The sequence below is a fragment of the Zonotrichia albicollis genome, chromosome 5 (genome assembly GCF_047830755.1).
Source record: "Zonotrichia albicollis isolate bZonAlb1 chromosome 5, bZonAlb1.hap1, whole genome shotgun sequence".
NCBI lineage: Eukaryota > Metazoa > Chordata > Aves > Passeriformes > Passerellidae > Zonotrichia > Zonotrichia albicollis.
In genome coordinates, this window is record NC_133823.1 from 44168614 (window position 1) to 44194218 (window position 25605).

General features: G+C 38.0%; 2 protein-coding genes across 3 annotated transcripts in view; both read left to right on the forward strand.

The window, feature by feature from the left end:
- Positions 1–255: 255 nt before the first annotated feature.
- On the forward strand, positions 256–6695 carry CNGA1 (cyclic nucleotide gated channel subunit alpha 1). Its single transcript, XM_005490060.2, has 7 exons — positions 256–419; positions 651–717; positions 1100–1132; positions 1235–1336; positions 2230–2337; positions 2476–2582; positions 3385–6695. The coding sequence occupies exons 1-7, from the start codon at positions 308–310 to the stop codon at positions 4800–4802; spliced, it is 1947 nt and encodes a 648-aa protein (XP_005490117.2). The 5' UTR covers positions 256–307; the 3' UTR covers positions 4803–6695.
- Positions 6696–7393: 698 nt separating this feature from the next.
- NFXL1 (nuclear transcription factor, X-box binding like 1) overlaps positions 7394–25605 on the forward strand; it is a 45270-nt gene continuing 27058 nt past the window's right edge. The window contains exons 1-15 of one of the 2 annotated variants that reach the window (XM_074541535.1): positions 7394–7514; positions 9155–9325; positions 9655–9764; positions 11883–12016; positions 13437–13615; positions 13819–13980; positions 14086–14186; positions 15387–15501; positions 15853–15977; positions 16797–16919; positions 18208–18298; positions 21775–21895; positions 22527–22683; positions 23390–23481; positions 23938–23959. In XM_074541535.1, coding sequence (XP_074397636.1) covers positions 9693–9764; positions 11883–12016; positions 13437–13615; positions 13819–13980; positions 14086–14186; positions 15387–15501; positions 15853–15977; positions 16797–16919; positions 18208–18298; positions 21775–21895; positions 22527–22683; positions 23390–23481; positions 23938–23959 — 1494 coding nt within the window. In that variant the 5' untranslated portion in view covers positions 7394–7514; positions 9155–9325; positions 9655–9692. Of the gene's footprint in view, positions 7515–7703; positions 8040–9154; positions 9326–9654; positions 9765–11882; positions 12017–13436; positions 13616–13818; positions 13981–14085; positions 14187–15386; positions 15502–15852; positions 15978–16796; positions 16920–18207; positions 18299–21774; positions 21896–22526; positions 22684–23389; positions 23482–23937; positions 23960–25605 lie in introns of those variants that run through there. The other variant, XM_074541534.1, reaches the window with a different exon arrangement.

Below are 25605 nucleotides of genomic sequence, written 5' to 3' on the forward strand. Positions count from 1 at the left end.
GGAGAAAGACCTAAGTTAATGTTTCCCTAAAGATGTGTACAACGTTCCCTTTACCAGGAGTTGCCAGGTCATTTTGTTGTCTGGTGGGAATGTCATGGGAGACAGGAAACTGCAAATATTCTTGATGGGCTAAGAATATTTGAAAATTAATCCTTTACATTCTTGCTTTACAATCTTGGAAAGCAAGAATGTAAAGGATTCATTTTTAGAGGGAAATAAAAATAAGATACTTATTCTAGTGGTGAAATGATTTGATTCTTTTTTTATTCAGCCTTCTTCAATTACCCAAGTTAAAACAGTCCTGACCATGAAGGTAGGAGTGATTGAGACCCATCACTCCCATACAATTGTTCCCAGTGTGGTAGTGCATGACACCAGTAAGGACCATGGACTGATGCATGAAGGGGAAAACAGGTATGTCAAATATATTTTTTGTCCGTTTTGTTTTGTTTTGTTTTGTTTTGTTTTTTAGTTTGGTGATTTACATAGGATTATCTAAGCACATATACTTGCTATCATATAATTTTCTTCACTCTTAGTAAAAAACAAAGTTTTTAAGATTACAGTATATTGCTTATTGTAAATATTTAGGAGATTTTTGTTTTTTAAATTTCAGCAGATATCATATAACTGTGTTGTTTTGTTGTTTCCCAGGCAACAGTACCTACCTGGAGTATTTGCATGCTACAATATTAACAATAATAGTAATAAAGATGAGTAAGTATCTTTGCCATTTGATAAAATGAGAGCACTGCAATTTTGATTATAAAAGCAGAAATAAATAATTATAATAAATATCTAATTGTTTCATTAGAAACAGTTATGTCATTCAGGTAAGCCCAAAAGAGACTGCACATACATTTCACATCAGTTATGATGATGATCTTCCTTATTACCAAAGTTACTGATATTGTATCTATTGATTTATAACAAAAGTAGTTCTAGGTGAAATAACAGCCAATAAGAAAAACACTTTTTTTTGAAGGCTAAACACACAAGTACAATGTTATCCTTACTGAATTCAGATGCTTCTAATAAATAGATGTTGAAGAAACAGGATGTGAATCCCATGATCCTATAATATTTTTCTTTTTCTTAGAGAGAAGAAGAAAAGGAAAAAAGAAAAGAAGAGGTAAGATGAAGAGTAATATTACTATTTCTAAGAGATTTAGGGTTTTTTCTACATATGTTTTACTTGGTCCTTAACAATGGAAAATGTTAATCTATTTCTTAGCAAGTCAGAGAAGAAAAAGGATGGAGAAACACAAAAGACCAAAGAAAAAAAGGAGAAAAATAAAAATAAAGATGATTTGAAGAAGAAAGAAAATACAGAAGAGTAAGTATTTTTGTTTAGGTCCAGCTATGTTATGTAATAAAATTGCTTTTGAAGTAAGAACAAATTCATTCACAGGTGTCCTGTAAAGATGTTTATACTTTAGTGAATGAGTGTAAAAACTGCTGTTGTTCTTCCTAAAGCAGAGTTGTTTTGACTTAACTTCATACGCGGGCAACAAAAATCTGCATGCGTGGAGGTGACCTGAAACATTAATCAAGATATATCTGCTTTGGATTCTGATTGTCTAATATCTCTTGTACAACACACTGCAGCAAACGATGTGCCAGTATAAAGCAACCTCTTCCACATTTAAAGGCACCTACAAGCCAGTAAACTCTTCAATGCTCTAAAAGTTGTTGCTTTATAGTCTGCTTGGTAAATTCATAATTTTCTGGCTAAGGAAGAGAAACTCAAGACGGTGCAATAGAAACCTGTGTTGTATGACTTCCTGTTCTTTGGTTTCTTTATGTAAACTATGCCAATGTTTTATCTTCCTCAGGGCCAGATTTTCCCTGTGAGAAAGGCATGATTCATCTCATAATTTATATGTATCTAAAAATTAATTGTCACATAATCTTTTTTTTTTAATGATAAAATAAATTATCAGACAAGAGAGTTATTTGTGTAGGAAAAAATAATTTAAAAATCACATGTGCCACTATGAAGTGGGACTGCCAAGCTGACTTTCGTCAGCAAAATTTAGATTCTAAATTTGTGTCACACCAAGTTGTACCAGCTTCATATCTTCCATGCACTTGAGCAAGGAAGTCTAACTTTGATAAAGACCATTTATTTCACAATAATAATTTCTGGAATGCTTAATTCCTCAAAAATGAGATGTGTATTTGAAGTCTCTCATTAAATTTCTTTCCTTCCCCTTGCTTACCACTCAGGAAGAAGAAAGATATTTTCACCATTGATCCAGCAGGAAATATATATTATAACTGGTTGTTTTGCATCACAATGCCTGTCATGTACAACTGGACCATGATTATTGCTAGGTGATGTACTCCTTTAGTGACTACATAGAATTTCTGGAAAATCATAATATCCCTGACTAGATAAAAAAATAATCATTGATTCATACAAGTATTTAATTTTTGTTTTATGGTAATTTACTTTTGTTTTTTCATATTCAGAGCCTGTTTTGATGAGCTTCAGCACGATTACTTGGTGGCATGGTTTATTATTGATTATGTTTCTGATGCCATTTATGTTGCTGATATGTTTGTACGGACAAGGACAGGTAAATATACTCAAGGATTAATTACTCCTTTTTACATATTTATGCCAGTTTTTTTTAATCAAAACCCTACTACTTCTCTTATCTGAATAGCCTTGATGAGGTGCAATAGTGAAAAAAAGACACTGAGTCAGATTTCTGAAAGAATGCAGCCTTACTGTAAAAGTAGGAGAAATTCTGATGAAATTTTATGAATTACTCAAAGGACACATAAAGTTTGAGATATGCAGGTACAAGCTGTTCTGCCTGCAGCTGACTCAACAAGACAAAAAAGAAGTGCAGCCAAGAAAGGATCAGGGGTTCTGAAAAACCAGCACCTAGATCTGGTTTTTGTATTAATGGGAGATTCAAGTATTTGTTTGATTTTTCAAGACCATTGAGCAAGCAAGACATCCCATTAACTTCAGCTACAACTATTTATTTAAAATACTAACCTATGGAGCTATTAAGTAGATATACTCAAGATGGAACTGCAATTCCTGTGGTCAGATTCTTTTCCTCATTAATCACCCTTCCTACAGCTGGTGGAGGTTTCTTTGGAGGGGAAGATGGGTTTTTTTTTTCCCAGATGTTCACCATAGTGGAAAAATTGAGGAAAATATTCAGATCTAGAATTGTTTATCTTTCATAGCTGAACCATATAGCACTAAGCTGACTATTTGGAAATAAGAAATTAAATAGTAAAAAGAATTATGTTCCATATGAAATTTGCACCCAAAATATTTTTCAAAGTAGATTTGGACTGACCTTAAACTCAACATATTTGAACCTGTAGCTTCTTTTATTATTTACAATTTTATTTTAGGTTACCTGGAGCAAGGTCTTCTGGTGAAAGAAGAACATAAGCTACGAGAGAAATACAAGAAATCTCTTCAATTCAAACTAGATTTTCTGTCAATCTTACCAACTGATCTCTTATACTTTAAGTTAGGATTGAATTACCCAGAATTAAGAATAAACAGACTACTCAGAGTAGCTCGGATGTTTGAATTCTTCCAGAGAACAGAAACAAGAACAAACTACCCAAATATCTTCAGGATCTCAAACCTTGTCATGTACATTGTGATTATTATTCACTGGAACGCCTGTGTGTACTACTCCATCTCAAAAGCCATTGGATTTGGGGCTGACACGTGGGTCTACCCCAACACCTCAGATCCTGAATTTGCCCGCCTGACGAGAAAATACGTCTACAGTCTCTACTGGTCAACACTGACCCTGACTACTATTGGTGAAACCCCCCCTCCTGTAAGAGATTCTGAGTATTTCTTTGTGGTTGTTGACTTCTTGGTTGGAGTATTGATCTTTGCTACCATCGTTGGTAACGTGGGCTCAATGATCTCCAACATGAATGCTGCCAGGGCGGAGTTCCAAGCAAGGATTGATGCTATCAAGCAGTATATGCACTTTCGGAATGTGAGTAAGGACATGGAAAAAAGAGTTATAAAGTGGTTTGACTACCTGTGGACAAACAAAAAGGCTGTCGATGAAAGGGAAGTCTTGAAGTATCTGCCAGATAAACTAAGAGCAGAGATTGCAATCAACGTTCACCTGGAAACGTTAAAAAAAGTTCGGATTTTTGCGGACTGTGAAGCGGGTTTGCTGGTTGAACTGGTTTTGAAACTCCAGCCCCAAGTATACAGTCCTGGAGATTATATTTGCAGAAAAGGAGATATTGGACGAGAGATGTACATTATCAAAGAAGGCAAGCTGGCAGTAGTTGCTGATGATGGAATTACCCAATTTGTGGTGCTAAGTGATGGCAGCTACTTCGGAGAAATTAGCATTCTTAACATCAAGGGTAGCAAAGCTGGCAATCGAAGAACAGCCAATATTAAAAGTATTGGATACTCAGACTTGTTTTGTCTGTCTAAAGATGATCTCATGGAGGCTTTAACAGAGTATCCAGATGCAAAGGCTATGCTGGAAGAAAAAGGCAAGCAAATCCTAATGAAAGATGGGTTGCTGGACATTGAAATTGCAAATTTAGGAAGTGATCCTAAAGATCTGGAAGAGAAGGTCGCCTACATGGAACGTGCTATGGACAGGCTGCAAACGAAGTTTGCCAGGTTGTTGGCTGAGTATGAAGGTGCACAACAGAAAGTGAAAAAAAGACTTACACAAATAGAAAAAATATTGAAGCCAGTTATAGAGGAAGAATTTGCAGCCTTAGAAGAAGCAGATCCATCCACAGATAAACCTGGATTATCAAAAGCAGAATAAAAACAATGGAAGTTGCCAATAAGACTGATGGTCAAATCCTGACTGGGGCTGAACACATGGATTTTTAATCTTTGTAATACCTGACTATTAATTACAAAACATTATTTGTTGAGACAATGCCACTAATCTCTGACAAGCAGTGCATATTTGGCAGTTTTGGGGCAGAAAAAGAAGAATCAAGAATGAGAATGGAAGATAATACTTCGCTCTTGCACAAACAGGCGTTATTACCTGCTAATACGTTTTGTACTCTCTGTAATGCTGCTCTATGACAGATGCACATGCACTGTCACATACTGGCAAATATTGGAAGCTTTGCTGGTTGTTTTAAAATAATTTCTTTGTGTCTGCTTATGGAAAGAATGAAAGGTTTGGTAACAATTTGAAGTCATTAACCTATATATTACATTTGTGTATAAATGAGCACATTTTAATATCTATTGAGTAACATGAAATTAATTAAGTATGCAATATTATATAAAAAAATAGGTATATCTACTAATATTATCTACTCTCATCTACAATGTAGATGTGACCACTGAAGGCTGTAAGATTTAGAAAATATTGTTACTTCATTGGGTCCACCTTGGCTGATTTCTTGAAATATAACTGGGCAGATTGAAATATACCTTTTTCCAGGATAGTACAAGCAAAGGCTGGAATATAGAGAGGAGAAAATTTAATTTTATGCAAGCATCAATATGAAAGATATGGATGGCTCATAATCTAGTGTTCTTTTCACAATAAGAACAAATAATATACAAAAAATATACAAATAAAAATATACATTAAAGATTGTTCTGTTCTATGTAATCATGTGGCTGCAGAACATGGACTATCAAGTTTTGAAGATTTGTAATTAAAAATGTTTATATCCCTAATGTAACACTGGCAGAGTCCAAGGGGAAGACACAACAGCAACAGGCCAAATTCTTCCTCCAGGGTCTTCTGTAGATGCTGTTGGGGGAAGAATATGACTAAAGAGGCTGCTTTTTCCCACTGATAGAGAATTTCTGGTTTTCATAACTACTTCTGAGATAGTAAAGTCTGTAGATTCATATGTTAGATCAATTTTCAACTGCTTTAAAATGCATTATCTCCTTGGATCCTTTTTTCTTTTTCCGTTTGCAAAAAAATAGTTTCCTTAGTTATGGTCTCAGCTGAGTGTTTGCAGCTGGGTATTTTCAGTAGAATTTGATCATAGGCACATAACATTGTTAAAGTTTGATGAAAAGGAGTGAAGCAAGCGACTGTAGAGAGAATGGATAATTCTCTGTTTAGGGAAGTTTGATTTCTCTGAGCAACTGGACTACCACTCTTAAAAAATACATATGTACATGTTACTGTCAATAATCTCTACATTTGCATTCTCTGCTTATTGAGATGGAGATAATATAAATTGGGTATTTTATAAAGTGCATTCCTTTCTGGCTGTTTTATATTTTGTAATGTTGATGCTTTCCAGCATGCCAGAGATTTAGAAATAGCTCCTGATTTACTGCAAGGATGAAATTTTCTGAAGTACCTAATGCATGAAATATTTATAGAACAATAAGGGTAAATATAAACACAAAATGGCTGTTCATGCCCTGTTGATCTGTGCTTTGAAGGATAAATGGCTTCATTAGGTGATAAGGGGAAAAGGTATGCCATCCTGCCAGTAAAGGTTCTATCCCTGTACACAGGAACGAGGATTATTCTGGTATTTAGCTATATTGTGAGAGTTGGACTTTGCAATTCAACATTCTTCCAGCTCAGGTCTTGAATATAATTTGCAATCTGTATGCCAGCAGTAACCTATCCTATATGGCTACTAGGCACTTAGAAAGCACTTTGTTGAAGTGCTTAAGACTTTTTATTAGATAAATGTGTGATATGAAGATTTAATTAAAAAAGGACAGATATCTACTGTTAACTTTTTTTTTTTTTCAGTATTGATTCTTCAGTCTAAGACATGAATTGTATTTACTAAGAAAGCTGCCTCTTTTTTGAGAATAAAAACTATTTGATTTAAACAATTTCAAAATAAAACATAAAACCAGAATTTATCTCCAGTGGTTTGCTTACTATTTTCAGACTACTTATGGTTGGAAATCTTCTATGACGACTTTCATGAGAAGGTATTTGCTGAAAGAAGGCTAAATGCCAAGTTTCCTCCTGGCACACGACATAATGCAATTGCTATAAGGAAATGGCAATAAAATTACAATTATTTCAACCTGCCACTATTAGTCAGAACTTGGGAGGCACACGGGTTCCTCAATACATGTTTCTGTGCGCTAAAACTTTCTGGATGTGCTTCAGTCAAGTTTCTGAACAGGCTTTGTGGTCGGTTTCTAACTCTCATCCTCCAGGAGCTATGAAGTTGTAGGAGTTACAGGAGCTGGGCAGAAAATGTCTGTCTGCAAGAGCCGCGAGCCGCAGGAGCAACCGCCCGACATTCCCTGCGGAGAAGGAAGAGGAGGCTCGGGGGCCCTGATCGCTGGTACAGCACCTGAAGGGAGGCGGTAGAGAGGGGATGGGGGGCGGTGTCTTCTCCTAAGCAACAAGAGACAGGACGAGAGGAAATTTGCGCCAGGAGAGGTTCGATTCGCTTAGATTGCTTAGATTAGTAGGTAGGTTTCCTAGTAACTAGGAAAAATTTCAGCCGAAACGGTTGTCAAGCACTAGAACAGGCTGCCCAGGGAAGTGGTGGAGTCACCATCCCTTGAGGTATTTAAATGCCGTATGGATGTGGCACTTGGGGACATGGTTCAATGTTGGACGTGGCAGCGCTGCGTTAATGACGGCGATCTCACACGCTTTCCAAGCTGGGACACCCAATGACCTGGGCACAGCTCCGCAGCCCCGGCTCCGAGCCCGGCCGGCTGAGGCGGAACCCGCCCGTCGCGCGGGGAGGGCCGGGAGTTGTAGTCGCGCTGCCGCGGGAGCACTGGCGGCGGCGCCGCCTCCACGGCCGGGCGGAGCGGCCAGGCCGGGCTGGGCCGGGCGGAGCGCTCCCCGGGCGGCTGTGCCGGCAGCGGGGGAGGCGGAGGGTCTGGTGTCAGCGCCGTCCTTCGCTCTCTGGCGAGGGACAAATGGAGGCTCAGTGGCGTCAGGGCGGCCGGGGTCGCGGCCGCGGCAGGCCCGGGGACGAGCTCGCCGCTCGCTCTGGGGCGGCCGCCCGGCCCCCGGCCGCTCGGGGCCGCGGCGCTGCCCGCGCTGCGGCAGCGGGGCCCGTCGGCGACGGGACCAGCGGTGAGTGTTGCGTTCCGCCCCCTACCCGCGCTGCCGGGCCCCGGGCTGGGGGCCGTGCCCGGAGCCCCTGCAGGTGCGAGGTCGGGGCTGGCCCCGGCGCCGCGGGGAAGGGAGGCTGGCGGGCCCCGGCCCTCTCCCGCGCTGCTCGGCGGTGTCGAGCCGGTGCTCGCCATGTGCTGGGTCCTGCCTGCAGGCTCCTGCCGGGGAGAGACGCGAAGGCCTCGGGCAGTGGCGAGGAGTTGAGGGGCTAAGCCCTCGCCAGGGTGCACTGGGTGCACCGTCTTCCTGAAGCATTAGAGGAAAGTGTGAAGTAATGGATGAAATGTTTCTGTCTGGTTGGAAAGAGCCAGGGGAGTTGCTCGGTAGAGACAGCGTTAGGTGCGCTGGTCAGCGAAACACTTGGCTCCGGTCTGGGAAAGGTGCGGGGGCTCGGTGTACGCGGCAGCTGGGAGTGCAAGTTCGTCCTCGGCAAATACAGCAGAGAAGTGCCAAAGACAGCTCTTTTCAGTGGCAGCATAGTTTTTTAAGAAAAGCCTTAAAGCTAAACTTGATGAAACCCTGATAAATATATTGGGTCTAATAGAAAAATCTCCTGTGAAATAGCGTGAACACACTCTTGCAGTAAAGATTTATTGAATTTGAGGGAGATCAGTGAAAGTCATAATTTAAGAAATACCACATGCTGGAGAAATACCTGTGTGGTACCTGCAAGTTATAACAGCTGTAAATTTCTTATAAACAAAACTGTGGGTGGTGTTTTGTTTTTCTCTTCCTCATGTGTGTCAGTTGTGTTTGTGTGGGATGTCTGGGTTTTTTTTAAGTATCCTTTTCATAAAGCAGCATTATAGTTGCTTCTGCTCTGGTATGTTAGGTTTGATTTGTTGGCAGTATTGATAGATAATCATGCTGTGAATTTTATTATAATGCACAGTAAAGAAGTAAATACAATTTAGCTCTTCTTGTGTGGTATTGAAATGATAGTGATGTAATACTCTTAAAAAAATTAAATCAGCAAACTCTTTAAAGAAAAGAACAAGTGAAAGTATGTAGAACTGAATGTGTGTTTGCAATTAGCTATCATGATATTAATCATCATTAGTATTTTCTCTTAATAGAATTATCTTCACTGAAGAAATTTGATGAAATTAAGAAGGCCAACCAGGCTGCAGCAAAAAAGCTAATTGAAGACCAATTAAGCTCCTCGTCTGAAGATGATGATGAAGATGCTGAAGCAAAACAAGGGAAGATTTTGGACAAAACATTTACCATTTACACCAGTCAAACTGGTAAAGTTTTTTTCATTTATTGACTTACATTTTGGTCTGAAAGCATAAGCAATGCAGTATTATTGTATTAAAATTTTACTGTAGTTGGAAGGAAGGCACTCTATCATGTCTTACATTAAAAATGTTCTTTCCCAGAAGTGTACTGGGTGTACTTCTTGTCTTTTCGTGCAGAAGCAATGATATAGCTTTTAACTGTCTTTAAGTGTGGCTTTTTAAATAATACATGACTGGCTTTATTCAGAGAAAAAATACTTGTGCAGTAGTTTCAACATGTACAAAATAACAGATCAAATGTTACTAATTGCTTTAAAAATCTTTTTCCATTAAAGATGGAGATGCAAGTGAACTGGAACGTACAAGACAGTACATGAATGAGGCTTTTCAGTCAGGGGCCATGACATGTCTCATCTGCATTGCTTCAGTTAAAAGGAACCAAGCTGTAAGTACTTTACAGTAATCTTTTAGAGCAAAACAAATGTTACTGTCTGAATAACTTGTATTATATTATTGAGGTTATTATTGGGATTGATAGCTTTAAAATGGTAAAAGTACTAAGTGCAAATTTGGCATCTTTGGATTTTGAAACACTGAAAGATGTAAGTGGTTATATGTGTAGCTTGTAATCAGAATGTGTCCTTTTTTTTGTCATATGTTTCTTATCATTGTGTAAAATAGCTATTATTAAGTTTTAGGTAGTAGCAGGTGACAAAGATAAGTGCTTGAATGCCAGTGCTTGCAATTGTGTATTCAGTAAGCTATGGAGTAGCAAAGGAAAACATGAAATACTAGAACATTAGGAGATATTATTGTTAGGCTTACAGCAGGGAAACTAAGATAAACTTCACTGCCCTTAATGCTGATCAGGTGAAAAAGAAGTGTGTGTGTGTGTCAGAGAAGTTTTTTCTATTTCATATAGGTACATTTTATATGGGAAAGATTTCAGGACAAATATTTTTTCCTCTTTCTGATAGAGGTACATGAACCAAAAACGTGTAGAACTGTGATGCTTTGTGAAGGATGACCTGGAACAGAGACTAGGCAGAGCTAAAGGAATAAAGTAGGTGTTTATTAAGAGGCCTCAATGGACGCCCCTGGGGCAGTACAAGAGCCCAGGCAGGGCTACAGCCAAGGTGAACCCAAAATGGTCACAAAAAAGGGACAACCAGTCACGAGGTCTCTCACTTTTATAAGTTCTGGTCCATTTGCATATTGGAGTTAATTGTCCAGTTGCAGTTTTAGGTTATGAAGTCCCATCCTCCTTGTTTTTCTCTCTTCATTCCACTGTTGTTTGTGCTCTTGGGCCTGAGGTTTGGATCGGTTGTCCTTGGGTCCCCAGCTAGAGAAGGAATTGTTTTGTCTAAGCTACTCTGTGAAGAGAGCTCACCATCCCTTAATATGAAGCTCAGAGCTCCCCACAAAGCAGTGCAGAATCTGGAAAATATAAAAGGTAAAACCTGAGGCATCAACTGTGTCTTTGACATGAAGAAGAAATGAAGTGAAATAATAATAATAAAAATAACAACAAAATAATAATAAATAATTTCAGAAAATATTTAAATTTGTTATTATAGATACACGCAGACTACAAGTACCCAATCAAACTGTAGTCAGTAACTTCTTTCTAAAAAGAAATGCAATATATTTTGTATGAATTCTTAACATATTTAATCCACATTCTTTCAGATCTCAATGAGTTTTGCTTCATATTTCTGTGGCTCTTGATAGAGTTAATCTTACCTTAGCAGAAGTGAGATGGTTTGGTAACTTGAAAGCCTTCTTTTATAACTCAGTGGTTTGCTAATTATCTTGAATCTGTAGAATTTTGGCCAAATCTGTTTGTTTATATAATGTCTCCTGCTTAGCTTTAGCTTTGGGAAGTTAGTTACCATAGTTATAGAAATTTAGTCATTGCCTCTGTCTTCTGTAAGTTACTGGAGAAAATATCTGCATTTTCACAGTATTATTTCATAACATTGTCTGAAGTTATTAAAAAAAAAATAGTTAAAATTTTCTTCTGCACTTTTCTTACCAAATTGTTACAGCTTTGGGTAAAACCAAAGTCATCTTTATGGTGTCAGGTGGTTTAATGAGAGAGAGTGGCACAAACTGGGCCTTGGGAGGTGCAGTTTGGGTTCTAGGAAGGGGATGTGACAGTTGGAGTAGCTTGCTCCAATGGTGGTGGAGTCCCCATCCCTCAGGGCTTTCCAGCTTTGCTTGGCAAAGCTGTGTCTGAACAGAGCCAAGCTGGCAATAGTCCTTCTTTGGGCATCAGTTTGTGCTACACGACCTCCAACAGTGTTTAAATCAACATTTCTCTGATTATCTGAGTATTTTGGGCTCCATCATCCTTGGCAAAAACTTCCCACGGGAGTTGGAAAAAAGATTACAGGTATGAATCTGTAACAGATATGAATCTATGTACTGATCTAACAGTGGGTATAATCTATCTTTGAAAAACCATTTTGGAAGGGAAGTATTTCTTCAGATGTTACAGATTTTTGTCAGTGGAAACAGAAACCTCATTTAAAGCAATTGGTGCTTGATGTCTGCTCTTTAGGTCTGGAGCTGTTGTGGATGCTTTTGTATATTTCATCTGGTGTGTATCCAAAAGTGGGCCAAGGACAGCCTCTTCCTTGTATCTTCTCCTCTGACAGATGATGACTTTGGGAAGAAAGACTATCCCTGGCCATGGTGAGCTCCTCGTGGTACATTTACAAAGTTATTTCTGTTGGGAAAACCAGGCAAACTGGTGTTCCTTTAGAAGGAGTGGTACTTGTACATCATGTGCACAGCAACAACAACAAAAAAACTGTTCAGAAGGCTGACTTTTCTTTGCTTTTTAAAATTATGTAAGTTTCTGTTAACATGATTCAGAAAAATTTCACACTGTTACTAAACCCTTGCTGCATAAAATTTGTTTTAACATCTGACAAGGTAACTTAATCTGTCATGTGTCTCAACTTCTGATATTTATTTCTGAATGGCTTTACATATTTTTCACTTTTAAAGTTGGCACCATGAAATAAGTTTAAAAAATATTGTCAAATAGCAAGATGTAGGGATTTGTTTATTTTTTTAGTCTCGTTATAATCCAAGCATTAAATTAGGTCTTGCAGTTTTCCTTGAGATGGTATAAAGAAGGAGGTAATAATGTGGCTACATGAATACAGTTTCCTAAGCAGTTTTGTTTAGGAAATAAAGTGTCAGTTGTTGCCTGGCAGCATCTCAAGTTGATAATGCCTCTTCAGGCAAATGGTATTTTATTTTACATTTAAGGACATGCTAAGACAATGCTATCACTATAGACAAATGGTTCATGGTCTGTAATATATTATATCAGGGCAAAGTGATGTTTTAATTGATAAAAATGAGTGCATAGGTCTTTCAGAGTCTTTCTGTTCTTCTCTGAGGGGGACTTTCTTGTCTGTTGTCTTTTCTCAGTGTAGCCAGCAATGTGAATTGCTTTGTTTCTCCTTCCTCTCCTTTGTTGCCTCCCTTGTTCATGGCTTCTGTGGGGCATGTTGGGCCTGTGGCACTTTATAAATCCCAGGCCTCTAGTGTCTGTCTACCTTTAGCAATAATTAATTTTTTAACTTCTCTCAACATCAGGGGTGAACAATGAAGGTGTACATCTTGAACCTAAATTTTTTCATATAAAGTTCTAATTAGTATGCTTGGTTTTAATAGCATTGCTAAACTTTGTTTTACATGACTAATAGACTGCTACTAGTAAACCCCTGGTTTTTAATCCTTTTTTAAATTGGTTCTATTTAAGTAGGTTAACTGTTGCATAGATTCTTTTGATATTACTTGACATAAAAACTGTTCTGATTTTTGCTGTGCTTATTTTTGTCTATATGTATTCTTAGAGAAGAGAAATTGCACTAACAAAGCAATTCCTTAGACATTCTAATTAATGTAATATCTGACAAATAGAAAGACCTTTCTTCTGTGTTACTGTGTATTTTTGTTATTCATTATAGTAGCTGTAAAAATGTTAATTGGTAGCATTCAAACAGTCTTGGGAAGCCAAAATGGTAAAATTGCTTTTTTTTTTTTTAATTGTTTTAAGAAGTTGTTTTTGTTTTGACTCCTTTTCCCCTTGTTTTAGTCCAAAATGTAGGTTTGAATACAAACGCTCTGAAACTCCCAGTAGGTATTACTGTTACTGTGGAAAAGTGGAGAATCCAGCAGTGGACCCATGGCTGGTACCTCACTCCTGTGGTCAAATATGTGAGAGGGAATTCAAACCTTCCTGTGGTCATAAATGTTTGCTGCTTTGTCATCCAGGTAAATCCTTTGTGTTTCTTGGTTGTGTGACCTGTATTTAGATACCTGTTACACAGTTCAACTTAGCATCTCTTAAGTATATTTAAAATTCCCAGAATAGAAGAGATGTAGTCAATGCTGAATGGTCTTTAACAAGATGAATGGTCATTAACAAGATGCTGTTTTTCCTGTCATTAGCAAGATACTGTTTTTCCTGTCATTAGGACCGTGTCCACCTTGCCCGAAGATGGTCACAACAACGTGTCACTGTAAGAAGGCCAAAGCAGTGCCCCGACGGTGCAGTGCCAAGGAGTGGTCTTGCCGCCTGCCGTGTGGGCGAACACTGCTGTGTGGACAGCATGTTTGTGAGAACCCCTGTCATGCAGGTAGGCCAACCTTTTTAAATTTCAGAGCAGTAGCTGTTTCTGTTGTTAAGATACATCATTCTTTTGCTATTCCTATTCTCAGTGTCACTTTGCAATTGCATGCAGGAGATTGTCAGCCTTGTCCACGTGTCAGTAAACAACAGTGTATCTGTGGGAGGCAGACAGCAGAGAGGCTTTGTGCAAGCCCTCAGTGGCAGTGTGATCAGGTATGTTGAACCTATCCTTTTAAACAGATTTCTCACCTTTATAAAATTTGATTACTTGATGTATTAAGGATGGGAAAAACTTATTCAGTAAGAAAAAAAAATTAACTTTTGGAAGTGTACAAATCAAAAATATAAACAGCATTGTTTGAGTAGAGATTTAATTGGTGGCTCCATTAATTTTCTATAATAGTTAAAATGTTACTGTTCGGAAATTGTTCTGGGGTTACTCTAGCAGTGAATTGAACTGTATACTCTTTTTCTTTTACTTGAGGTTGAAATTTCAGCTGTTGCCTTCAAAAATAAGAACGAAACCATAGCTTAGCAGACAAGACTTTCATGCCTAATTTTAGGACTGTAGCAGAATGAAAGCTTTGTGATTAATTCTTTGAAGTGTATTTGCAGCCTGTGCTTAAGACCAAGGCTGTGGATTGACAGACTGAAAAAAAAAAAATTTAAAAAATAAGTGGTGGAGGGGAGGCTGTATCAGGGGGTATTTGGCCATTCTGATCCCCGTAAGGAAGGTACTTGGCCTCTGTGAAGTATCAGTTAAAATGCAATTCATTTCAACTAACACTGTAGAGAAAAGGAGTATAATCTAAAGACTAGCCTGTCCCTTTAGATCTCTGGAACCCCAAGCAGTGCAGCATTGAATGGGCCATGATAGATGTGCAGCATACAGTGCAGACCCCACTTTGGTTGTTGAAGGTTATTGTAGGATCTTACAAGAGGAAAGCATCCTTGATCATAATTTCTGCAGTCAAACACAAAGGCTATTCAGATGAGAACTTCTTGCTGCTCTTTAGATAAAGGCAAGGACATGCAGACAGCATAATCACTGGTACCAAGTGGGAGGTGCCTCCATTCTCTTCTGTACAGTAAGTTTATCCTGTGGCCAAAGTGTATGTGCCCACAATGCAGGCCTGAAGGCAGAGCTGTAGGTGCAGCCCAGCACACACCTGCAGCTACTCAGGTTTTGTGAATCACTAACTCCTCACTGTACTGTGGCCTTCCAGGCAGGATCACTGCAGGGACAGTCAGTTTTATTTTGTGAATCTGGCAAATACAACATTTATTAACAAAATTCAGAAAAAGTGAAATTCCATCCAGAAGCATTTCACTCCTGCTTTTTACCCTTGGCTTGCTTTGGCTCGGTATGTAGTTCTATTTCATTGCATTCACTGATTTCTCTGAATTTCTCAGGTGTGTGGGAAGTGTTTGCCATGTGGCAATCACACATGTGAACAAGTTTGTCATGCTGGTCCCTGTGGAGACTGTCCTCGTTCTGGAAAAAGGTCTTGCCCATGCGGAAAAACAAGTAAGCTACTCTTGTTTTTTTTTTTAATGATACATTGAATAAAAAGTCCTCCAGTCTTTCACAGTCAGTAGTTTAGGCTAATTCTGCAGGGCAGGGTCCATAAAAAGTTCTTAGTGTCAACCATGACCGTACATTAACTTTTTTTTGCCTGGCTTTCAAAGCTTTATTTAGCACCATTTATTTAGGGGTTTAATTTTTGATGTGAATAACTAAGTAAATCGAAGGAAGCTTTGAAAAAAACAAAAGACAACTGTCATTTGAACTTACTATACATTGCATTTTTTTTCCTAAATATTTTGGCTTTTTTTTTGTTTCCTAAATGTTTACTTCTACTTTTCTCTCTTCATCTAGAGTTCACATTGCCTTGTACAGAAGATGTGCCCACCTGTGGTGATAGTTGTGACAAAGTTCTGGAATGTGGCATCCATAAATGTTCACAGCGCTGTCATCGGGGTCCCTGTGAAATATGCAGACAGGTTAGTCTTACTTTGTCCAGTTCACATTTTGTTTGGGCTCTTCAACTATGTGCCTGGAACAGTGCAAGTCACCTGATGAAATGAAATCATATGTACCACAAAATCTGTCACTCGTTTATTAAAAACAACATGTTCTTTCATTATTCCCCTCCCACCCCAACACAACTCTGAGTAAGTCATTGAGCACTGTATTGAGTTGAGCCTGCACCTGTGGATGAGTGTATTGCTTTAGCTTGGTTTTATTTTGTTTTTTTTTTTAATTATTATGCCCTAAAAGACAATTTCCCCCCCATCTTTTCTCGCTTTCTTCTGGCTTTGTCTTTCTATGATATTCCTTCATTAGTGTGATGGAAGATGGTATAACATAACATTATTTTCTTCTTTGTAAGAAAATTAACAGTAAGAAATTTGCTGTGCTCTAGATATCTCTGGAGCTTCTGTGGTCTGGCCTACAAAGCCATTGCTCTGTCAGGTCTCAGCTGTCTCTTCCTGAATCAGCTTTGGCTACAAAGTCTAGGTGATAGTAATCATCACTTGACAGCCATGATGAAGGTCAGATAAACCTGCTCATCTACTTCTTAAATTATCTGTATACACTAGGGGTGAATCTACTTTCATGTGCAGGAGAGGTACTTTCTTGTAGTAATTTGTTTTGCGGTTACACTTATCATCTTGCAGGACACGCTTGCCTTGTGTATGCAGTGTAATGTTACTTTTCCTCGAACTTTCCTTTACAGATAGTAGTAGAACATTTTATTTTCCTTTTTTTTTCTCTTATATGAAAAACACCCTGCTTTTTTTGCTTGTGCTGGTGCCCAGGAGGTTGAAAAGCAGTGTCGCTGTGGGAAGCACACCAAGCGCATGCCGTGCCATAAGCCATACCTGTGTGAAACCAAGTGCACCAAAATCCGCGACTGCCAGAAGCACCAGTGCCGCAGGAAGGTAAGAGCCCAGACGTGATCGGTCTCAAATGCATTGTTTAGCTGACTTGTGAAAAAAGTCTAGATAAAACCACATCAACTTGTTGCTTCACCTCATGTTACTGTGTAGCAAGAGGAATTTTCTTCCATGTCACTGAAATTAGTTTTCAATGTACCAGAATTCTCTGAAAAGGGTGACATCAAGTAACACTCACTGGCCTTATAAGCAGGGAGGGGATTTTGACAACTCTACAGTTCCTGAAGGCAGTTTTGCTGTCAGGTTTTTCAGTAGTCACTGATGCTTTATGCTTTCTGCAGCAGTTAAATCAATTTATTTCCCTGCTTTGTAGGGACTTAAACACTTAAAATTTTGTCAGGGACACGCTCTTTATTTTTCACAGCCCAGCATTCCATCCCACATACACAGCAGTGCAAGCAGCAGTGGTCTGACAGTTGGGAATTGGAGATTTGTTTCACTTCTTATTCGAAGTCAAAAGTACCAGAAATATCTTTTCAGTTTATTCATTCAAGAGAGCCTGAAAGTTGCCTCCTAGTTTTGAATTAATACTTTGGGAAAATTGGACTACTTACCACAAACAGGCATGAAAAAATACAGTTTAACTCTTAAGTATTTTTGAATATTATTGTTGTGGTAAATTTATTTTATGTAAAAAGATTACAAAACAAGTAAATGCAATGTTGACACCTCCATGGTGGAAAATCGAGGTTTCTTGTTGGAAGGTACTTTTCAAGTTAATAGAAAAGGTGATGTTCTCTCCTGATACAACATCCACTGATGTGATGATTTTATGAAATTTTTTGATTCTTTCATGTTAGTGATTTAAGAATAGAAAATAAATAACTGGTCTTGAAACTATCTGCCTTTACTACAAAGGTAAAGGGTGTATAAAAAAATGGTTAACAACGTTTTTGTGCTGGGGACAATAGAGCATAAAAGTGGAAGAAATTGCAGAATAATGAGGTGAACTGTTAGATGTCCTATCTTCTGAAATTATTTGTGATTAAAATATTATAATATTTTGAGCTTTATGCTTTTTTGAAGCCCTCTGCCTTTTTAATGTGTTGAAATGATGCATTAAAATGTGTTCTCTTGTTATTTTGTAATAATTTTTTTAAACCACTTCACAGGTAGTCTTTTTTCTGGAATGGGTTTGAGGAAATTTGACTAAATTACACTCTTTTTTTTTTTTTTAAATAAGTGTTGAAAAAATGAGATAGTAGACGAGGGAAAGTGTACACCAAAAATGTTAGTGTCCAGTTATTAGATTTCATGGGGCTTTTTTTAATAGTGCTGTTCTGGAAACTGTCCACCTTGTGATCAAGTCTGCGGGCGGACTCTCGGCTGCAGAAATCACAAATGCCCTTCAGGCTGCCACAGAGGTAAGATCAGGTGAAGAATCCCTGTAGTGATGGAATATTGCTTATTTTTTTGCCAAATTTCATGCTTATATGACTGTGTGTAGTGCTTAATAAATTCTCTCCATTGTTGCATGTGGGCTTTTTGTGGGGGCAGTGTGTTTGAAAGTGCTGATTAGAACTTAAGGACATAGTGGCAACCTGAATTTTTATGTGGTGATTTTGCTTTATAATTTTCCTCTAAAAATGCTCCTGTCTTCTTTCCAATGGTGTAATACAAAAGCCATGGCTTGACTTCCTTTGCTCAATAATTCTGTTCACTGAATCTGCATAACAAAGTCCAAATGCATACAAGAAATGACTGCTGCTGATTGAGTCTGGACAGTTTTAAAAAATCCTAGAATGCAACATGTGGTACAAGTGGGCTTAAAATGAAGAAAAAAATATGATGGAATTTGAATATATATCGGTATCCTACTGGTAAAAGAAAATAAGAACTTGTTACTGACTGAGAAGGATACAAAAAAGTTTGCTTCGGAATCCAGTGACCTTGGTTAGAAAGATGCTGGAAATGGGCAAAATTACCTGGCAGATTGCTTGGACATTTGCTTGGTAGGGGGTTAAATTGGAATGACTGGAAAATTGTCTGCCCTCTCAGCAATTTTCCCCACGGAAGCTGCTGCCCTGCTGAAACAGCAGCCAAGCAGCCTCTGTAATTTTCCTTAGTATTCTGAAGTATAAATTGCAATGACTCAGGAAATAAATCACAACTTGTTTAGCCAGTCTTCCTTCTGAGGCAGTGACTCTTAGGAGAAGAGGATAGGTAAATGTGGTAGTTGTACCTGTTAACTTGCTATTAAATCTGTCACAATAAACTAGTAGTTTGGTTTTTCTCTGTATACTGTGCCCCCTATTCTCTTTCCCTTCCCTTTCTTCTCCATCCCCTGTACCTCTCTAAAATCTTGGAAATATGTAATTTTTTTGGTGTACTGTCAGAAGAAAACTGGTAACATTGCTTTTCCACGTTAGTTTGGTTGATAACTAAATTCTAAAATAAAATTCTGATTGGAAAACTCAAGAGCTTATGCTGTATTATGGGATAAGCTTTTATGTTGAATGATTGTATTTGGTGCTGCTGGCTAAAAGTGACAAAGATTTCTAGTAATTAACATGAAAACAATAAAGCAATGTCTGTAAGAAAACAAAAGTGATCCTTGAGAATGTAAATAACAAATATATACACTTTGAAGAATAACTTATCAAAAGAACATAATTGTCTATTTACTCACTAAAGTTGCATATAATGAAGGTAATCGCTAATGATACCAGATGATACATTTATTTTCTTTTCTAAATTCTGTGTTTTAACAAAATACAATCTTGTACAGTTTGTAGTATCTTCATAAATGTAAGTATTCCTAATAAAGGCAATTATTTTAACATAAAAATATTTATATATGTTTCTCCCTATATACCAATATTTTAATAGCTACTGAAAGTTATGATTAATTTTTTTATCTTTAGTATATAATACCAGGTCAGGGTAATTTTCCTATGAGCTGTCAGATTGCAGTGACCACTGATATTAAAGGAAATAATGCCTCATAGAAAATAACTTCCCAGATGGGGTCCTTTAAAAGGCATCAAATCTCAGAATTTTTAGAGGTTGGTGATAATAAACACTTGGCCTTTAGCAGGAGTCCCTGGAAAAAGGTAACTTAATCTATTCTGTTCGTGTTTTTGTTTTTGGTTTTTTTTTTCCTTCTTTTCTTAAATATTTATTGTGCCTGCTGAAATTTACAGTGTGTTGCCAGAAATGTTTTGTTTCCTACTGTAGTACATTATAACGCTTGATTTGAGAACAGTGTGCTCTCACCTTACCTTCAGGCTCTCTGAATCTCTGATCTCTGCCTTTCTGTATTTTTGAGAATATTGCCAGTTGTCTTCCTTAACAGAATATTTAAGTGAATTGTAGACATATTAGCCACTCTGGGCACTATAGCTTTAGACCTTCGGTTTATTTTGCAAAAGTAGCTGGACAAACTTCAGAAGGGGGCCCTTGGAATCTCATGATGTTTACCAACCAGGTGCAAGGTGCTGCACCCCAGGGTTGGGGCAATCCCTGGTATCAACATAGGCTGAGGGATGAACAGATCCAGAGCAGCCCTGCTGAGAGGGTCTTGGCGGTGCTGTGAGAGGCTGGACATGACTCAGCCATGGGCACTCCCAGCCCAGAGAGCCAAAGGTGCCCTGGGCTGCATCCAGAGCCCCGTGGGCAGCAGGGGAGGGAGGGGATTCTGCCCCTCTGCTCTGCTCTGCTGAGACCTCACATGAAACATTGCATCCAGCTCTGGGGTCCCAGCACAGGAAGGACATGGACCTGTTGGAGAGAGTCCAGAGTAGGGCCACTAAGGTGATGAGAGGTATGGGCACCTCTCCTGTAAGGAAAGGGTGAGAGAATTTAGGTTGTTAAACCTGGAGGAGACTGGCAGCCTTCCAGTCCCTAAGGCAGCCTACAAGAAAGATGGAGAGGGACTTTTTACAAGGACAGGCAGTGGCTGGACAAGGGGCAGGACAATTCTTTAGGTGAAAAGAGAATATGATTAGATTAGGTTAGATTAGATTAGATTAGGTTAGATTAGGAAGAGATTTTTTACTGTGAGAGTGGTGAGGCATTGGAACTGGTTGTCCAGAGGATTTTTGGATGCTCCATCCCTGGCAGTGTTTTGAGGAAGGGATTATGAGCAGTGTAGTCTAGTGAAATGTGTCCCTGCCCATGGCACAGGGGTTGGATCTAAATCATCTTTAAGATCTCTTCCAGCCCAAATGATTCTATATTTCTGTGCATGCAGAACACTACAGTCTTATTTAATTTACTTTGCAATATGAAGACTGTAGTGCTTCTTCAGCAGCCTTTTGCCAGTGAGATATCTGCTTCTTGAAATGCTGCTTTTCAGATCCTGCTAACAAGTCAGAATTACTTAAAATTTTTTGCTGTAAATGTCTTCATTTGTTTTCTTTAAAGCTTCAGAATGCAACATGATTAGTAAGCTAAAATCTCACATCTTTGCTTTTTTAGCAGATTCATATTCTTGCTGTTAAATTACTCAATAATAAAACTTAGCAGTTGTCACTTGGTGAAGAAATGGTGTGGGAGATTTATGAATTAAAACATAGATCTTTTACAGATACAGTTTTTAAAATGCATCAGATTATTAACTTTATAGAGATGGAAGATGTTGTCAAGGAAGAAGCATTCATTATATATGGGCTGAACATGAATATCATACTAAATCTGCAAAACTTTATTGTACCAGCTTTTCAGTGTCCCTATTTGAATTTAGATGAAAGATGACATTTCTTCATAGGTAAGTAAGACTGAAATACAAATTGAAAACACCTAAGTGTTGTGTGATCCAAATAACTGGGTTTATTTTATAAATGTGATAAAGGGGTTATTTCTGGCTTGCCTTTCACATTGTTAATATATTTATTTTTAGGTAGTTGTAATCCATGTCCGGAGACTGTAGATGTGAAATGCAATTGTGGAAGAACTGTCATCAAAGTGCCCTGTGGCAGAGAGCGCACCATCAAACCTCCCAAGTGCAAGCAGCTGTGCAGGTCAGTATAGAAAGTGGGTCTGTTTCCTGTTCTTTAGTGGAGTTTAAAGTGTTCTTAAAGAAAATGGTAAAATATACCATGAAAGGCAAAATTTGTTCATTATCTGATTACAGTTTTTACTTAGTCTTCTGAATCCCTGACTGTGCAGGTGGAGATTAGCAATAATGTCTCCTATCAGATACCTCTCTGGCACAGAGGTTTCATGAGCAGCTTGCCTGCTTCATGGGCGAGGTTCTGTCTCACCAAGCTCTTCCAACTCAGTAGACCAGCTCATTTCTTCAAGTCTCCTCTGGTATGTTTTGAAGTACCTCAGTGAGGCGGTTTATCTAGAAAAGTAGCAAAAGAAAAAGAATATTTTCTGCTGGGATGTAGCAAGATTATGTAGTGCAGAGTAGAATTAGGATTGAAACAGCTGTTTGAATATGTAAATCAACTCTGATATTTTATTTAGAATTCCTCTCTGATTTTATTGTAAGGTTAACAACCCGCTGAAGATGAAAAGTAAACTAATTCACAAAAAACACCAACAGCTTTTTCATTTCAGTTCTTTTTATGTTGAACATACTTGCCCAGTGACTGTAACTTTGTATTTCCTGCTGTCTAATTGATTCATTCTTGGATTTTACTTCAGTCGGCCACCTACCTGTCACCATCCTACCCAGGAGAAACACTACTGTCACTTTGGGCGGTGCCCTCCGTGTCGCCAGCCCTGCCAGAAAACCTTAACCTGTGGGCATTTGTGCCCTGTTCCCTGCCATGATGAGGCACTAGTGAAGCAAACAGGCTCAGTAAGTAAACAGTGAAAAATGGTGCATTATTTGTGTTTGGAACAATGAGCATCAGTTTCACCTGAATCTTCTGTTTTGGGGCTTTTGGAGTTCAGAGTAAACACATAATCAAGCACAGAGGGTAGACATACTGCTCAGCATGATGCTAAGTGGTTTTAGCTCCTTTGTTGCAATCTAGCTAATTTTGTAATACATAATTGAGTTGCTCAGAAAATGATAAGATTCCTGGTGGAGTTGTGTTAAAAACATTTAATTTCAGCTTTAAGCAATTGCTTTTAATATAAGAACAAAAAAGAAATTAAGTCTGGTATTTACAAAACCATCAAATTTTGCACAAGTTAGAGGTCAGAAATTGGCAGTTTTTAACATGACATGTGTTATGCACTGCATGGTGGTAATTGAAGTAGCTTACTAGTTGAAATATGTTTACCTTTATTAACTGTTTTACTGGTCTTTTTCATTTGGCTTTGTGCTTAATTTTTAGCACTAGGAGCCACAGGACTTAATTTTTCTATCTCTAACCAGGCTAAGGATAAAACTGTAATTATTTTTTCTGTATGGGATGTGGAGATTTCCATTAGTAAAAAGCTAGTTAATAGAAAGTGAATTTCTTAGAATTGGAAAGGCTTTAGATTGTACATTTATTTATGGTCAGGTAGATAGTTCCATTTATGTTTTGTATTCAGCTGGTGTCTTTTGCTCTCAGCATCAGTCTGCAGGGCCTTGGGAACAGCCATCTGAGCCAGCCTTCATTCAGACTGCACTCCCGTGCCCTCCCTGTGAGGTTCCTATACCAGTGTAAGTAGTAAAATTAAAAAAAAGGCAAATTAAAAAAGGAGGTTTTATATGGAAGGTAATTATTTTGTGTCCAAGAAGTTATCAGGGATATTTTTTTAAAAATAACTGTTCTTCGGGCTAGACCTCTGAAATAACTGAAAAATATGATGTATTAGTAGAGAAAAAGAAGATGCTATTTGGAACAAAAGCAGGTTACTTTCTAAAAAGTAACTGATTTCATATACAATTACAATTAATTTGCAATGAAACAAATTTTGAGATTTTCATTATAAAACACAGCAATCCAAACAACTGTTGAAAAGGAGGAGGCATTGAGCTGCATAGATGGGTGATTTTCTTAGTTTGCAGTTTTAAAAAATAGATTGCACTAATTTTTGTGTGAAAGCACTGTCACTGTTTGAAGTCCCCAAAAGAAATAGGCATTTTCTAATCTCTAATTTTTTTATTTTTTAACAGGGAGTGTCTTGGACAGCATGAGGTGAGTCATGGAAACTGCCCTGTGAAGTGAAATATGGCAGTTATCTTACTTTGTAAGTCTGGAAAACAAAAGACATTAAAAAATTAGTAGATTTTTAATACATATTTTTAAACCAATCACGTACTTTAACACAACATCTTACATATTCATGGACAGAAATTTAAACTCATGATTTATGTAGCTCCTTGTGGTTTTTTGCAGGTGTTTAAATTGTGTTTAAATGTTTTTTGGTGGTATTCTTATTAAATATTTATGGTTTTCCCCCCTCATTCTATAGTTAATATTCTCTCTCTGTCACACACTCTTGAGTTCTGTGAACTGCTGTGTATATTTTAAAAGGATTAGGAATATAATGTCCTACAGGAAAATTCTCATGTGACTTGGATCTAAGCACACATGGATGAAATCAGACAGCAGAGTGGAAACTTCTTTAATGTTAGTTAATAACTTATTTTTCTGGTGTGTAGCCTTCTCTAGTTCTAGGCGGAGTTGCTGTCTCTTTTGGCTTACATGAGAAGAGAATCTAATTGAAACTTGGTAGCGGTTTTCATGATTCACAATAATTTTCTAAAAGTTACAAAATATAAGGTCAAGTATCTTTTCTTGATTTCAGAAGATGATTTCTAAATTAATTTAAAAAAACATTTTGCAGTTATGGCTTTGTCTACTGGTATGTCTGGTATAAATTCAGCGTCAAAGCCTGACTAACTATATTAAAAAAAACCCTGAGGATCATTTTAAGTAAAAAATTGTAGAAAACACTAAATAAATACAAAAATATTGAAGATACCTCTTTTTTTTTTTTTTTCTTTGACCTGTATTAATAATGTTTTGATGTGTGTTGTAATGGTGCCTCGATTGTGTTTTGGTGACATCTTCAAATGTTGTCACCAGTGTCCATGTAGCTGCAGTCTGTTGGGGCAGCACGTTCCTAACCCAGCCAGGCTGTGAATACAGCTTTTCCATCGAGCTGTTTTGCAGCTTGATGGTTGCTGAAGAAAAGCTTGTCCTGAAAGTGGATGAAAAGATCAACAGTGCTTGTCTGGTTGTTGCTGAAACAGACGGGCTTTGCTTTGTTTTTCCACGGTAAAACTTAATATGTGTATCAGCCAGTTTTTTATTGAGTCAGTGACATGATTTTTGATAGGACATCCCGAATCTCACCCAAGCTTCCATGAATTTATGTTAAACAAAATGCAAGCTGTGGTCAATAGACCCAATCTAGAACGTGGTCTAGACAGTGTAAAAGGATTTGGTCCTGTTGAGATGTACGTGACTGTGAAGTTTGTCCTTCCTCACAGCAGAAGGACAGTATTGCTACACTTAATAGAGAACATAGTAACAATTACTACATACTTATTACTACTTGTTTCAGAATAATTAAAAAAAAAATTCAGTTTCTGTTGCATACTAGTCTTGGCAAAATTATCCAGTGGCTTTGGGTTATGTTTTATATATGGATTTGCATAGACAATGAGGACAAATCCCTGTGAGTCTACAGCTGACTTTAATGATTTAGAGTTTTTGATGCTACGTGGTGCTCTAGATGAGCTGTGACTTCTGTCAGCCCGCAGAGGGCGGTGCTGCCTTCCTGCTGAAGAGCAGCAGTTCCTCGAGTGAAATTGTCTCCTCTTTGAGATTTTGGT

Bases quoted from the DNA above. Each gene is read 5' to 3' on its own strand.
- CNGA1 (XM_005490060.2), top strand. From the start codon at position 308: ATGAAGGTAGGAGTGATTGAGACCCATCACTCCCATACAATTGTTCCC. The intron at 1,337-2,229 runs GTAAGTATTTTT...CTTACCACTCAG, and splicing joins AAGAAAGAAAATACAGAAGA to GAAGAAGAAAGATATTTTCA. The intron at 2,338-2,475 runs GTGATGTACTCC...TTTCATATTCAG, and splicing joins TGGACCATGATTATTGCTAG to AGCCTGTTTTGATGAGCTTC.